The sequence below is a fragment of the Tauraco erythrolophus genome, chromosome 7 (assembly GCF_009769465.1).
Source record: "Tauraco erythrolophus isolate bTauEry1 chromosome 7, bTauEry1.pri, whole genome shotgun sequence".
In the NCBI taxonomy this organism is placed as follows: domain Eukaryota; kingdom Metazoa; phylum Chordata; class Aves; order Musophagiformes; family Musophagidae; genus Tauraco; species Tauraco erythrolophus.
The window spans coordinates 32,343,564-32,359,949 of record NC_141471.1 but is presented as its reverse complement, the minus strand read 5'-3'; the positions used below and the strand labels follow the sequence as shown (position 1 = coordinate 32,359,949).

General features: G+C 35.0%; 1 protein-coding gene across 8 annotated transcripts in view; it reads left to right on the top strand.

Moving 5' to 3' along the window:
- Positions 1-16,386, top strand: part of DGKB (diacylglycerol kinase beta) — a 331,421-nt gene that overhangs the window by 67,651 nt on the left and 247,384 nt on the right. For all 8 annotated transcript variants that reach the window (XM_086615217.1, XM_086615215.1, XM_086615214.1 and 5 more), the window contains 5 exons: positions 1,173-1,247; positions 1,785-1,904; positions 10,764-10,881; positions 13,661-13,749; positions 13,830-13,946. In XM_086615217.1, coding sequence (XP_086471343.1) covers positions 1,173-1,247; positions 1,785-1,904; positions 10,764-10,881; positions 13,661-13,749; positions 13,830-13,946 — 519 coding nt within the window. The remainder of the gene's footprint in view (positions 1-1,172; positions 1,248-1,784; positions 1,905-10,763; positions 10,882-13,660; positions 13,750-13,829; positions 13,947-16,386) is intronic.

Sequence of the window (16,386 nt, the reverse complement as noted above, 5' to 3'; positions counted from 1 at the left end):
CACCCATTTTGAAAGTAACTCTTCAGTTTTCTTTTCCATTAAGCTCCTACTTCTACAACTGTATAGATCTTGAAATGCTAACACTGCTATTGTGGAGTCCTATTCTATAGTCTTCTGATTTTTAATCATATTAATGTAGGGGACACATTAATATGATTCCCAAAATTCTAGTATGCTGCTGGGTCGTGCGTATGAAAGCACCATTTGTAAAGATTTCATTACAAGGGGAAAGTGTGAGAGTCACACAGTGGATGTATGTGGAGAGATGTCACAACTTCCATATTGTTATTAAGAATGGAGGAAAAACATTGAAGACAGTTTTGAGGAGTAGCCCAACCAAATGGTTAAAGACAAATGAGAGATTTAGCAATCATTTAAAAATGTAACTATTTTCTTTCTCTTAGTTAAGCAGTATTTTCTTGGCAGCTTTTTTTTTTTTCCCTTTCTTTTTTATCTCCCTGAAGTAAGACAGCATAGAGTGTATTGGTAAAGAAGAGGACATGATTCACTGAAGTGACAAGGGAATAGGGAAGCTTAGTTATATAGAAGTATAAAGTAAATACTGTATCATAGTTCCAGGCAATACAAAATATGAATTAGGTAACTAGTGCATGAGAATTCAGAGTGGTTCTAGATAAGCATTTAGGCATGTTCACAAACCAAACTCTATATATGAATATGGAAGAGCACTAGTGATAGGTGATCGAAGGAAATTACAACACTGTAGTGGTAAGAAAATATCTCTGTATTAGTTTATACCGTCCACTTTATGCCTTATTTTTGTTAGAAAGTTGTGAATTATACAAGAATTAACAAAAATAGTTTGTCAAAGTGCTAGAATTCAAAGAACATTGTTATATCATGGGGTAGACTTCAGATCATGAAACCGATGGTCGAATGGTCAACTAGGAAGGAAGAATCTATTACTTCTTTCCACCCAGAGGTTGTCCTTTGGTTGTGGGGCTATGTTTCACCTCCCTGCATGCTTTGCAGTCCATGCCAGATGTTTTGCTAGTGAAGTGGATAGCTTTCAGTATAAAGGATATTTCATTAGGAACATTGGTGAAACAGTGTCACTGAATGCTTTGTGTTTGAATTAAAAGTTACTTGCAGTAGAACTTGTCTTTATAATATTTCATTAAGTGTTATCATTCTTTTTCGTTCGTCTGTAGGAGCTGGAAAATATCATTGCTCAAATGATGCACGTTGCAGAATACCTTGAATGGGATGTTACTGAACTGAGTCCAGTAAGTATCCATTTTATAACAAGTTTTTAATGTTACTAGAGATGGCGTTTAATCATTTTGTAATATGTCATGTCAGCATGTGATTCTATGTATTTTTAAGATAGAAATAATAATAGTCTGTGTTTCACAATGACACTGTCAATTGGAACTTTTATGAGTCTTTTTCTGATTAAATCTGATCTGTGAAAGATTCTTCCTACAGTTTGAGGCTTTTCTTCAGTGCATGTAGTAATTAACATTTATAACACAACTGATTTATCTCTGAAAATTTCTGAAAAGTAACTACCTCTTATTTGTATTGCACATAGTAAGTAGACAAGGGAATACAACTCGGTTGAGGTGCTAACAAAATTTTAATAAGAATATGATACTTCATTTTCTCAACTGTCAGTAGTCGTTTTACTACAGATGCCATATAAATAATGTTTTCCTTACTTTTTGCGTGTGGATGAGGGAATTGGAGATCTGCACAAGTTCTAACAAGAAGTTGCTGTATTAGAATATGGAATTTATGAGATTTTTCATTAAACTGTGTAGATTCTTCATGAAATGATGGAAGAAATTGACTATGATCATGATGGCACTGTTTCTCTAGAAGAGTGGATCCAAGGAGGAATGACAACAATCCCGCTCTTGGTCCTCCTTGGCTTAGAGAATGTAAGTATTAATATAAGAGTGTCAAGTTTCTGCTTGCAAGTCATCTGTGGCCCTGAGGTCACTTTCTCTGTCGCCTGAATAAAGAATGACTTTTCTTTGCTTTTCTTCACTATGGCTGAACGACATGCAAAGAACAGAAGTGTGTCTTCTAAGTCAGAGGTACATTAGAATGTTTGAAGCAACACCAAATGACCCAGCTCTGGAGTTGGAAGCTGTAAAAAGCTGATTAATTTGTCCTTTTAACAACATATTGTTAACTCCTAGCTGTAGTAGTATCTGTTAAGAATGTTGTACTGCCCCTGTATATGTTACAGCTGGCTTGAAGCAGTGTCTCGGCTTCTCAATGGTGCTGTGTAGTGTGGCCTAATCAGACTGAGTCACTGAACAATCTAGGTTGAAAGGAACTTCTGGAGATCATCTGATCCAGCCTCTTACTAAAGGCAGGACCACAGATTGAGTTATCCAGGGCCCTGTCAAGTCCAGTCCTGAATAATTCCAGCTAGGTGGATTCCACCAGTTCTGAGAACAACCTCTCCCAGTGTTAATTTTTCTCAAGGGAAAGAGTTTTTTTCTTATGTGCAGATGGAATTTCTTCTGCAGGAATTATTGCTTGTTGGCCCTTGTCCTGTCATGATACATCCCTGTGAAGGCAGTTCTTCTGTCTCTGTAACTACCTTAATAAACTATACTAAATAGCAGTATCAGAGAGAACACTCACACCAAAGGGTACAGTGTTAGGAAAGAAGAGCTTACGTTCTGTACGTTTACAGCTTCACATTAAAGTTAAGATAGATGAAATACGATCAATTTTACACCAGTTCAGCATAGCTGTGTTAACACTGGCATGTTGCCAGTGCCACCTACTGTCCCGTATTTGAGCTAATTTTGAGAACATATAATATCGGCATGTGTTTCAAATGCTTTTCTGTTATGTGAGAGAAAATATTTTTATTTAATTTTTTTCTGAAGTCTTTTTAAGATTTTGGGGTTAAATAATAAACAATATTTACTTTTCCCATATGGTGCTACAGCCTGAATTAAACCTAGATTCCTGTAGTTGCTCTATTGTATTTTATTTGCTCAAGGAATGGTCAGATTGAGACTTCACTTAAGGAACTATACAGTGAAACAGTGCATTTAGCAGAAGATCTAAAATTCTTGCAAAATCTTATTAATTCAGATATTTAGCTGGTAATTTGATTGGAGATAACTTTCAGTACATTTGGATCACTGTAAGTGATTCCCTAATTCTATATTTGTGACTGAGTAACAAAAATGTTAATTCCCTGTCATCAAACAGCAGATCTTTGTCAGGCTGAATTTCATCATTTGCCCAGAATTACTCTAAACAAAGGGCAGCAAATGCTCTCAAGCAATCAGTATAGCAGATAACTGGTAGTCATTTTCGGTACAGATTTTTCTTTTGTGACAGGTAGTGTAGATGTTCTGGGAATATTTTTCAGTGTCTGTACTTCTTTCTAAACTTAAAACTCCTTAAATTCAGTGATAGATTAATGCAGATCCTTCTGTAGAGTTTTATTTTTGTATAAAAGCAAAAGCTATTAGAAAGAAGCTATGTAAATGTATGTTATCAGACATTTTATCCTTTTGAGCATTTTTACTAGTTATTACATAATTTATCTTGCTGTGCATAGCTTTACTATGGAAAACAATAAAACTAGGTAAAGTGTGATCAAAATTCTGTAGCCCGTTATCAGTATGGGTCAGTGTTTCTGTCATCAAGAGAATTCCCAGTACTTTGTGTTGAAGAGACAAAAATATGCAGTTGTGAAAAAGTACTATGCAAATATCTTTTTGATCAATAAACATAATTTTATTATTTGAAAGTTGGAGTAAAATAGATGGGGTGAAATAGATGGAGTAAAAGCATTAAAATAGATTTCAATGCTTTTTTTAATATTTTACTTTAGTGTGAATGAAGTCTATTACCTACAGAACTGTACAAGCTGAATTGCTAGTCATTTGCTAATGATTTACTAGGAGTTTATGCCATCCTCTAAAAGGGCTCCCGTTTTTCTTTTCATGTTTAAAAGTGCTCTTGATGTCTTAAACCATTTGCATAATATGTAGAGAAAAGCCAGATTTTTAATTTTTCCATCAAACCACTGAGAAGTTACTACTTCTGTTTGTACACAGTTCTAAATGATGAAATCTAAGTGTATTTTAGGACATTAAAAAGTTAAATCAAGAAAGTTAAAAGTCTAGTGCCTGTCCATTGTTATTTTGTGTAAACTAATAGCATGATTTTGGTTTCACAGCATGTAATGTATCACTCTTGCTGTCATTCCAGTGCATCATTCCTATTAGTGGAATGTTGTTATTTATTTTTACATGCTGTTGTTAGATTTTGCAAACTCAGCATCCCAGGACTCTGCTTCTCAGCTGTCTTTCTCTCTCTCTCCTTTTAGTTGTGATAATGATAAGTAAGATAAGAGTCTTTTGGACTCAGTAATCAAATAAGAGTTCTGATATCTTCAAGTTTTCCACAGGCTGATTAGAATGTGAAAATAAAGGGTATAACCTGCTGGCTTATGCTGCTTAGACATGTCCAATGTTGAGATTACTAAATTAGTTTAAAAGGTGCTGGAGCAGTTTAGAGTCATGGAGATACACAGGTAAAGAGCATAAATAAGTCTCATTTCTCTAGGAAATCAACCTAAATATCTAGTTTATTTTATCTTTCTGGGTTCCATGCTTTCTATTTCCTCCTACAACTTGAGTTTTAGAGTTGCTGTGAAGGTAGAACTTAGAAATACAGACAATTTTATCTCTGGGAATGTTCCAGGATAGAAACAATATATTCTTATGTTGATGTTTTTCAAGGCCATTGGCATGCTAAACTAACAATTTCAGTATAAGGAATTTAAATAAGAACTTAATTGGTTCTTATTCTATAGGGGTGCTGTGATATACATGATGTTCGGAAATTTGTTTTGTAAGAAAAGACCTTGGAATTGTATATGTTTATAATCCGTTTGTACTTATATGACTACCATTTTTCACTTAGCAGTGGCTAAATGTGTTCTGTACTGCACTTGCTGAAACCTTTGTCTCTAAGACTCATAATTCTTACTCTGAAGCCAGTTTCATGGAAGTTGTTCCAAGAAATTCTCTCCTGAAAAGTGAGAATTTCATGAAGAAAAAAAAAATATAATTAGGTAGCTATAGAGGAAATTGTTATTTATGTGGTGCAATTTAAAATAATAAATGTATGAAGTAAGAGTTTTTTCCGATTGTCACACTTCAATTGTCATGGTCTTCAATTTTTACATTCCTCATCAGCTTTCCAAATTTATTTTTGCTTCTTAAGGCAATAGTTTGTTTGTTTCCCATCCAAACACAGATTGGACAGAGATGTCCCTGCATTAGTCCTTCCGCTTGGTAATTACACTTTTGAGTAGTGGCCTATTGCATGCTAGTGACTACTAGGCTATTTATTCTAGTCCTTCACAGTAGAAACCTTCAAAGTTTCTGACCTTTTTATTTCCTTCTGTGTTAATTTAAGTAGATCAACATTGTCAGTGAAGTTTGAATGTTACCTCATTGACTCTCTTAGCATTGCTTAAAATGTCCTTTGTAATCTGGGCACAAAAAGCTGCCTAATGACAGTTTACTCCTAAGGGGTTTTGTCAACCAGGAGCATTGTACTCTGCTCTTTGCTAAGAGTTCCTCACTTGTACGATATTATTCCACCCTGTTCTGATAAAAGCGCCAGATATTTTGGTCTCGATTCTCTTGTAACGGGTCATTATTACTACCTCTGACAGTGATTGTGCAAAATGTAGGTACAAACTGCAAGTTCACAAGTGCTAGTGTTTAAAAAAAAGTCTCATGTTTTAGGAGTGGAAAGTGTTTTGTTCCCTGTGGCCACTAGATGTCACGGCTGCACTGTCTCTGTTGCTGTACAGCTTGCTGAAAAGCTGCCCTAAGGTGAGAGATAAATTGAACACCACTAAGTGCGTTGTAAAGTCATCAATAATCGGAAACCAGGCCACTATGCCTTTCTTTTAAGTCACCGATTGTAATTTTCAACCCATTTCACCTTTTAAATCAAGGTAAATCTCAATGGGACAAGCACATTTGTGTTGAAGTGTGACTATGCATCAGTTAAATCAGAAGGAAATACTGTTAACAATTTTATTTTGGATCCTCAAGCAGCAAATATGCTATTATACTCAAAGAATTTAAAAGGTAACTCTTTTTTTGACCTTTTTGATTAAATATGGGATGGAATATTTGAGTGTGAAACCACACTTAGGAAATGCTGCTTCTTATCTTGTATATTACATTATTGTTGGCTTACTTTTTGAGCTCGGAGTATGTGAAAGTGGTACCGAACTGGGGACTTGCAAACATTTGCAAGCTTGGTGTGGGATATGTTGCACCATGAGGAGACCCTCTCGGGCTGAAGTCTGAAATGACTGGTTGTTTCGCAGAGTTGTATTTCTTTCAGCCAGCAAGGAATGAGGGTGATCTGGCCTTTTACTGTCCCCAGTGATGTTTCTGTAAGTCCTGTCTGAAGTCTGGCAGGTGAGTTTTCTAAAAGGCTCAAGTGCTGATGAGCCATATGCTGTTTCCATGTGTACGGAGGGCAAAGGCAAGCTCCTGCTAGAAGCAGCTGTGTCTTACCCTCTTTGCACTAGCTCCTTGCCATCTGGGAAGCAGATTCACCCTCGGTGATAACGGGAGCTATTTTACCAGTATCGTTTCGCAGCATTGCCAGCAGAGGGGGAAACGTGAATGCCTTGTGAGACTTGATAGCTGGAGCTGCTAAAAAAGTGCACATCTCTCTTCTTGACAGTGCTGGCTACTTTTATGCTGTGCTAGCTCCCACTGCTTTGCAGGACGTTAGCAAAAGCCTTTCCTTGCTACAGCCCTGCTTTTTCTTTTGCCTATAGGTTGTTAAAAGCCCAGGAGAAGTCAGGAGTAACTCTAACCTGTTCTGTGTGAGAGGTGTGAAATAAATGATTTTTTTTCATGCAGGTATACAAATTTACCATTATCTAAAATGTAATTTCTGCAACATCTCAGTCTCTCCAGATGACAAGTGACTACCAATTTAGGGACAGGGAAACTTTGTAGCTGATTATGGACCCTGTTTAAAGACATTAATTTCCCCTCCTGTTTTCCCTTTTCTGTGCTGTCATTTTCACATATGCATATTAATGCTTAAGCATTTCTGGATGATCAGGATAGTATGCTGCTGAGTGCATGGATTAAGGCTGGGGAAGTGATTTTTAAATTTTATTTTATTTTATTTTCCCCTTTCTCCAGCACACATGCAGAGACACACACAAAAAATATCTTGGAAGTTAGAAGTGAGGAGCCCTCCCGAGTAGCATGTCTCTTGAATGAGGTTATTCCCTCTCCAGTTGAACCAGAACAGACTTAGAACCTACTCCTCCCAAACCAAATTGAATAAAACAAAATATGGCATGAATTCTTTGCTGAGAACCACCAAAGGAATATCGAACTTAACTGCATTTATATGAAAAGGAGGTGCTGTGTCGTTTAATGGACATTCTTCTCACTTTCCCAGTGACTGAACAATACTCTGAGATCGCTCATAGAAATGTCTTCAAGTCATGTAAATGTTTTTTAAATAAATGAAAACAAAATAACAGTAGGCAGTGAAAGAATTAGCAGACTCACTAACATCCTTCTCTCTTGGTTGCTTGTTACTGACTCTTCTCACAGAAAACACTGAGCATGCTGGTGTTTCAGACACTGTAGCTATTTTAAGAGGGGATACTTGCTAGAATAAAAATTTATCAGTGATCTCATTACCTTTTTTAAGTCTCACAATCTTGAGTTGTGTGCTTGAAACTTGAAGATCTCTTTGGCTACTATTATTTACAAATATCTAAAAAGCTGAAGTAAGTTAATATTAAACCAGATTGGGGACATGTAGCTAAATTCTGTGACTGCATAAAATTTTCCACTAATTCTAAGGGTGACTCTTTCATGGTTGACTTGTATTTTAAGGTCAGGTCCTTTTGGCAATCAAATCCATGGTAGAAGGGTCAGGACTGTAAGTTAAGAGAACCATTGTTAACAAAATAAATGTTACTATTGTCATTATGTGCTGAAGTCTGCGTATGGCATATGGAGGCTTCATTTTCAGTGATGTATAATGAAGTGAGGAAGAGATTTTTACTGTACCTGCCCTGCTTTGAGATCTTAATGACTATTCATTTTTAAACTCTTTCTCAGGATATGGAAGCAAAATGAGTGAATGTCAGTAAATGCACTGATGTGTCAGAATTTTGGATTTTATTCATACTTAAAGACTTACATTGAGGGGGCTTTGTTTCACATTATGTGTTTTTTGTTTCCTTGGCAATGTTTTAAAAAGTTATGTGCATGCATAATCATATGCAGCACTTTATTGCTTCTTTTTGGCAATGCACAAGAGCAAAAATTTAATTTGCTATTTTCCAAAAGTGCATTGTGTTTATGTAATGGATTTGCATCAGTTGCAGTCTGTAATACAGTTAAGTGTTTTAATTGGCAGAACACCCACATCAAGACTTGTTTGTTTTTCTGTTAAGGAAAATGCCAGCTAAGTTAGTCCATATGTTCTGTTCAAATAAGAAGCGACATATTCACATGTAATGGCCATTCTTTAAAAATAAAATTAAAAAGTAACACAAAAGTAATATGGAAGAGGGGCAAGTTTATGCATAATTATGAATTTTTGTTAATTTTCAGAGATAGCATATATTTTGCTAAGGAAAGCTGGTCAGCTTGCATTCTGAGTGCTTGTGGTTTATGACTATATCTGTTGATGACCTGAGTAATGTTAAAATGAAGGTGTACGTTGTTTACTATTTTTTTCTCAGAAGGATTTACATCGTCTTTATTGTCTAGTGAATAATTGTCAACTTTCAGAAGACTTGAAACTCACATACTATATTGTAGTTCAACAATACTTTAAAAATGTGTGGAATGTGGTAGTAAGATGGAAAGAAAAATAGAAGTTACAGAGCTCCATGTAATGAAATATATCCCTCTCAGCTGCCAGTCATGAAGGAGCTTGACAGGCTTCTAGTGCTCCACAGCTGCAGAATCTATTTCTGCTTCTTCAGGGGAAACTGTAAAACTTCCACACTCTTTGCCAGCCAGAGAATCCCACATTAGGCATCTACTCTGCTCTTTCTGCAGAAAGGGGACCTTGACATTGCCCAGCTGTCAGAGATGGCATTTGAACTCTTGCTGATAGTTTCGGGGCAGCTCTGCTTAGGCTCTGATCCTCTTATCTCATTTGAGAAAAAAATATTCCAGCTCTCTTGAGTTCCTTTTGTTTCTAAGTAATTTGTAGGAATTATTCAAAGTAGTGTTCTGGCTAGGACCTGGCTTTGAACCAAACATTCTTAATTTCTTGGAGTGCTGATTTTCCTTCAGGATTATTTTTTTTTTTCCCCACAAGGATGAAGTCTTTATCATCTTTGACTTGTCCTTAACAGCTAAGTCTTAGAATAGAGCAACACTGATTTTTAAAAACTTAACTCATGCAGTATACGCTAATATAGGACAAAACTGAATTTTTATTAAAATTTATGTCCACTGACTTACTTTCACAGTACTTATCAGTGAAAACCATCACATTATTGAAGATCTAGTCAGGAATATTGTATATACATGATGACAAGTAATAGGAACAGTTTCATGTGAGAAACCAGAAACTAGATGAGAATCAGCTGTTGATGTGGCTTCTGAGAACCTGAGGTTGATGTGTCTTTCTTTAGGTATGTGGCAACTTCTTTTTAGTAATGAAATGATGAAGAAGACTATAGCATAATACACAATGAAGAAGCAAACTACTGCAGCCCATTTTCAGCTGATAGCCATTAACTATCTTTGTTCCGTTGGCTATTATATTTGGTAAAAAAAATAAATAAACCCAAATTAATTATTTTTTTTTAATCAAAACCTCTCATGATTGCAAAAATGAAAAATCTGGTGGCCACACTTGCCAAGAAACTTAGAATTTACAGAATTAATTTAGCATCTGTACCAAGCGCACATAATTTTATAACACTTCTAATAACAATGAGGTCTCAGAGTGATTCCATTAGGAAGAGGAGAATCGTGCAACTGGAAGCTTGATTTTGTAAACATAAATGATTTGATAATATTTCAATAAGTTACAGTAGGCCTCTGAGTTGTAAGTGCCAATCGGTTATCAGTCTAATCATGCAAGATTTGAATATACTGCTACAGTTAACTGAAAAATGTGGACTTAAATATAAGGAATTCAGTTTTTGGAGGAGAAATCCAGGATGTAAATCTCATCCTCAAATACTTGCTTTTTAGTAGACTGTCTGTAATAGATTAATATAAATTAAAGCTAGCAATAGATGTTATTGTGGTGTGGTTAGATTTCCCACTTCACATATATTGATACGCATCCCTGATTCTAAGGGTCATGAAGAATATCTCTGTAGTTTGAAAAAATCCTTTCTATCATTCTTTTTGGGAAGTTTTACCTTCTAACCTACAGCACATCTATTCAAATTTTAGGTAGTTTTAATACTAGTTGTAGTTCAATATCAGCCTAGATTTATTGCTAACATTGTGTTGCAGTGGTGACAGCAGCCTGGTGTTATTTCTGAGTCGTTTTTGAAACACATGGATGTCCGTGAGCTTCTGAGGAATTTTTTATTATATCATTGCCTGTGTATTTAGAATGATTGTACTGTGATCTGGTGCAGAGTATTAAACGAAGTAACAGCTTGTCTTTTACATTCTTGAGTCAATTTTCAATTTTTATTGGCACTTATATATTACATTGTTTATTTTATTAAGTGAAATCTGTTTCTTTTATGTCCTATGCAGAATGTGAAAGATGATGGGCAGCATGTATGGAGACTGAAACACTTTAACAAGCCTGCCTACTGTAATCTTTGTTTGAACATGCTGATCGGAGTAGGCAAGCAAGGTCTCTGCTGTTCTTGTGAGTATAAGCATTTCAGTGTGCATTTGCATACATGCCTATTCGTAGAAATGTTACACTTTCTGCATAGCAAAGAACTAGTAGCATCCCAGTATGAAACCATTGCCATCACAATGGTGTCTCCCCCTTTGTCTTCAATGCTTGAATACTCGTGTCTCATTTTTAATTTTTCAGGATATTAGGCTTTCAAAGCTGTTGTTTGAGGGAGTTTTCTGTATTATAAAGCTCTCCGAGTTAGTTCTCCTTGGAGCCTGCCTCTTTCTTTTTCTTTTTTTTTCTTTTCTCTTAGCAAGTATTATGCTTTAGTTTCAACCTTCTATTTTTGTTATTTCTCTTTTGTATTGTTTAATAATTACTCATATTCTTTAGTAGGTATCAACTTGACTAGCATCTAAGTCCCATATTTGTTTATTCAAATTTTGCGTAGAATTCTTTTGTTAATTGTGAATGTCAAAAATCCCAGTTTTCCAGAAATCAAGTTTCTGTGACACTTCTAAAGTTCTCTATGTTTACTTGGTTTGTAATCATGAATCTCAGTCTTGCCATTCTTTCTCATGTTGACTGATTACAGATTTTAAAGTAAAAAAAACCTACTGCATCTGGTTGACCTTCATGAGGCAATTAGATACAGTTCCTACAGTTTAATTCCTTGAGTTATATCTATGTATCTCCTAATAGTCTGTGTTTGACCAGCTCATAACCTGTATCTTGAGAAACCAAATCTTGCCGAAAGATACCTCGTCTCTGAATGTTTCAAGAGATGGATGATGCATATCTTTCTTTTGTGGTGTGTTCCAGTGATGAATCATCTTTTTTTAACAAAGACCTATTTTCTGATTTGAATATGTCTGGTAGACGGTTCCAGTGACTGGTTCATGTTATGCCCTGCTCCATTAGATTAATGAGATCTTTAGTACCTACGGTATTCTTCTTATGCTGGTATCAAGTCACCTTTCATTGTTCTTTTTGATAAATTAATCAGTTTCTTAGTGTAACTTACTTTTTCGATTTTTGGTATGAAAGATGACCCATCAGAGCTGACCAAGACTTTTCTGCCTGTACAGTTCTATTGATTTAATTTGAGATTAGTCTGAATGAATGAGGATTTTGGAATTGGCCATTTCTCTCCTTTGTGGGCCACAGATCTCTTTAAAATGTAATTCAGATGTAAATGCTCCATGTATGGATTTTCATATCGTTCACTTCATGTATAATTTCATTCACAATACTATGGAATGCAGGAGATAAATTCACTAAAATTCAAACAAATAGAAGTTACTTAACTTAAGATTAATCAATACTGATGACTAACTGAATTATATATATATAAAGTGCTGAATTGACTAATAGATCTTCAAATGTTACATTTTTTTAATGTTCTTTTATGTCAGATGGAAGTAAACTTAATCCTTGTGAGGAAATGTAAGACTCATATATGTTTGAAAGAGAAAATTCTATTGAGCAAATAATGTAGATCATCTTCTTCAGTAGTTACCAGAAATGCATAGATGAGTTATATAAAGTAAACTGCCCCCAAAAGACCAGCCTTACAAGAGCAGTAATTTTCTCTGCTACGATGTACCTCTTTAAAATTTGTTTGTTATTGTGCTTGGCATTTATTTGGTCAGAACAATGGTCCCAGAGTGTCTGAAGAACATCCACGTGCTCCTTTCGGTTACTTCATGCAGCAAGGGGCATGAGTCTATTTACAAAACTATTACACTGTTTCTTTATCTTGCTAAGCTGCTTCTCAGATATATTTTCAAAGCATTGCTATAGATTTCATTATTTGCATTTTAGATTGTGTGGGAGGAAAAAAAAAAAAAGGAAACTGCAGGGGTCCTCACCATCCCTCCATGGTCCAATCAACAATGTTACTCCCTGCAGTTTGTCTGATTAATGGCTGCGCCTCCCACTGGGTTTGTGTAATAGGTGCAAGCAAGGTGTTTAGAAGTACTTTGTGCTTAATTGCTCTCGAGGTCAAAAGCGTGAGACATATACCATGCAGGGAGAAATTCATTCTCAGTTTTTAATAGTTTACTCTATTGAATACAGGTATAAGCCATAGCATTATTTCCTCATCTAGGCACAGTTGTATAGATGAAGTCAGGAGACCTTTGCGTTGTACCCTGACATTTGTATATTTTCTGAATGTAGCTGGTGTGATCTTTACAGACCTGGTCAACAATAGTAGTTTCCTAACACTGGTGTGGAGAGATTAGGGGGGAAAAAAAAAGTCTTCTCAGGAGGTGATATTTGGGAAAGTAAGAGTTAAAGTTGGTGATTATATGGAATGCATGAAAACAATTGCTATCTGAAAATGGACTAATCAGCCATTTAAGATGTATAAATCAATAGAAGGAACAACATAAACTCATTGGCTTTTATTTTTGTGCTTGCCAGATGCTCTCATGCCTACAGTTTGTAAAATATAGATTTCTTTTTACTAGCAAATGACACCGAACCATTTGGCAGTCATCAATTTGTCTTTAATATTTTTGTCATTTGGGAATTTTTGTGAAAAAATTTAGTGAGCTCTGATTTAATTAAGCATTTCCTGTTATGCAATGATAGTGCATTCTTGGATTTCTCACTTGCATAATATTTCCTGTTCTAATTGGCCTTTTGTATTCCATGGAAAAAGCAGTCTAGTTTGAGTTTTCGTTGACTGATTGGATTGATTATATAGAGATGACATGCTGGTAATGTTATTTGTTTCATTAAAATGTAGTCAGAAACTCCGTTGTCTCAACATCTATTAATATGTTTCTTTTTTCAGTTTGCAAGTATACAGTCCATGAACGTTGTGTCTCAAGAGCTCCCGCATCTTGCATCAAAACATATGTGAAGTCCAAAAAGAATACTGATGTAAGTTTGGGATTGCATTAAGTTTGGCATGTACCTGTTAATTTAGTAACCTTATGTATATCCACGCTTTTCTTTTGTAGGTAATGCACCATTTCTGGGTGGAAGGAAATTGTCCAACAAAATGTGATAAGTGTCACAAAACTATAAAATGTTACCAAGGCTTGACAGGACTTCACTGTGTTTGGTGTCAGATCACAGTGAGTATACTATATACTCGAGACAATGTAAAAATTGAAAAAATACATGCCATTCTAAAGAGCAGAATTCCCGATCTGCATTACAGAAAGATTATGAGAGTTTTCAGTACCAGGAAAAATCAAGGTCACTGTGACACTAGGGCAAAATCCTAATTTGTGATGTACTGACAGGCAAATGAAATTGAGGACATCTGGTAGGATACAGTGATTTCAAGTGTCTGGGAATAATAGCAGAGACATCTTGGTAATATACTAATCTGTGCACTGAGTCTAATACGTACAACTTTTGTGCACTCCTTATTCAGCAGGAACCAGTAACTGGAACTAATGACATTCAAGGAACACTGCCCTTATAAGTGAGATCTTCATGCTAGAAGGAGCAATACCAGTATTTCTGTTCCTAGCCAGGGCAGGATTTAAATCTGAATGCAGAGAGATTCAACCTTCTTCTAGGGTTTTTCCTTTTTTGCTGATATCATTATTATTATTGTTATTGTTATGGAACAGCAGTTGTTTGTTCAGTGTTTTAAGTAATAACATGAGACTGAGGCATTAGCGAATGTTTGTTTTCATCATGCAAGTTTGGATGTTTTATGACATATTTTCTTAACACAAGAATACAAAATATGAAACATTATCAAAGAAAATAGATCCAGGACACTTTCAGTGATAAGCTGTTATGATTACTTAAAAACCAATATTTTAGAAGAAAGCAAATATGTAGTCCAGATTGCTGTCAAAATTTGGATAATTTATGTAGAGAATAAAACACCCAATCCAAAATTTTTGCATGCAGATAATTAAATTTAGGCAATAGCTATCTGTGTTTAGGTAGATAAATAAGAGTGTTTCTGCTCTAGATATACATGTGTTTACGTTCAGATAATATGTCTGTATCGTTCAAAAAATGTGTATTATATAAGGCTCCTTCCTGAACTCAAAGGAAGTTGCAAATTCTGTAGCTCCTCTGAAAAATTGTTTTCCCATTTTTTCATTTCAATTGGGACCACATTTGTAAAGGCCTTTTACTTCTTGAAGATACGCATAAAGGTTTAGGAGAGTTCCAAAAGAACTGAAATTCATTGAGAAAATACCGAGAAATGATTTATCATTGAAATCACTGGCAAGGAAGAGTCTAAATTCTTTTGAAAATATCTTAAGTGCTTGTGTCGATATTTAAAAGCTTAAATATCTATCAAAATTCCAATTAAAAATGGGCCTATGTTCTTTTGAAAATGTTGACACTGAGGTTTTCAATTTTGTGATTGTATTTCCATCAGTAATTTAAAGATTTTTATAATCTGTAGAAGTGATGTTGTGTTTTCTAAATAACATTATTAATCCTTTTATTTAATTTTTATGATTCGGGTATAAATTAGACATATAAGTGAAAAATGAGTATTTTTAGTTTTAAAAGTAGTACAAATAATTTGGTTTTCAGTATTCTATTCACTTGTCTTACAATTCTATGTATTCTCTATATTCTATTGAAATAATTTTCTTTGCTAATAGTAATGGCTTTATTACTGAAAAAAGTGTTTTAAATTTCTGACAGATGCATGATTTTTGAATGAATATTCTGAAGTTATATAATTATCATCACATCCTTCATACATTTTCAACTCTTTGTACAACACCACATTTAGAGCTTGTTGCTGACATATTTTCATAATGTAAGAGGATGCTAGTTATTACGCAACTAATTCTGAATCTCTTTCATGCATTTTAAATCTCTCTCCTTCTTACAGCTTAATAGGGTCACTTGTAATGCCAAATCACAGAATCAAATCTGGAAAATTAGAGGTGTTTTTCACAAAGGAGGCTTGTTATACTGAATTCTTAGCCAGGCCCATGATTTCTTCTTCCATGTACTCTCTAGTTCTCTACCATGGTCTTGTAAATGTGTGTTTCCTTGTTTTCTCTCCAGCAAATATGATTTTTCAGGCATCTAGTTGTGAGGGAGGTAGCACTCTAAAGGAGCTAGGTTTGGGGTAATAGAATTTTGAGGAAACGTATTTAAAATCTGCTAAAATATTTTTTTGAGGAGAGATGCATGTTATTTTATTTAATGTGTGTCAAAGTGTTATTTTTGTTATAGCTACATACCTTCTACCATTTCTGTTGTCTGCTATGCACCAATTCTGTTGTCAAAGATCAGCAGAGACTAATAAGATTAAGCTATTTTTTTCATAGATAAGTTTGCATGCCACTGAGTAGCAAAGCTGCTAATTACCACTGAATGTGTGAAGATACTTTTATTTGATCTAACACGGCCTGGTGTGCATTAATTATGGTACAAGTAGCCTTACTACTGAGGCAGAGAATTAGCATGACAAATGATTTAGATTACAGGGCTAGCAAAATACCCTCACAATAAGGCTTTAATACTCAGAGTAAATCGAAACTCATTAGACTTTATTTTCTGTTGCTAAGTAACTGC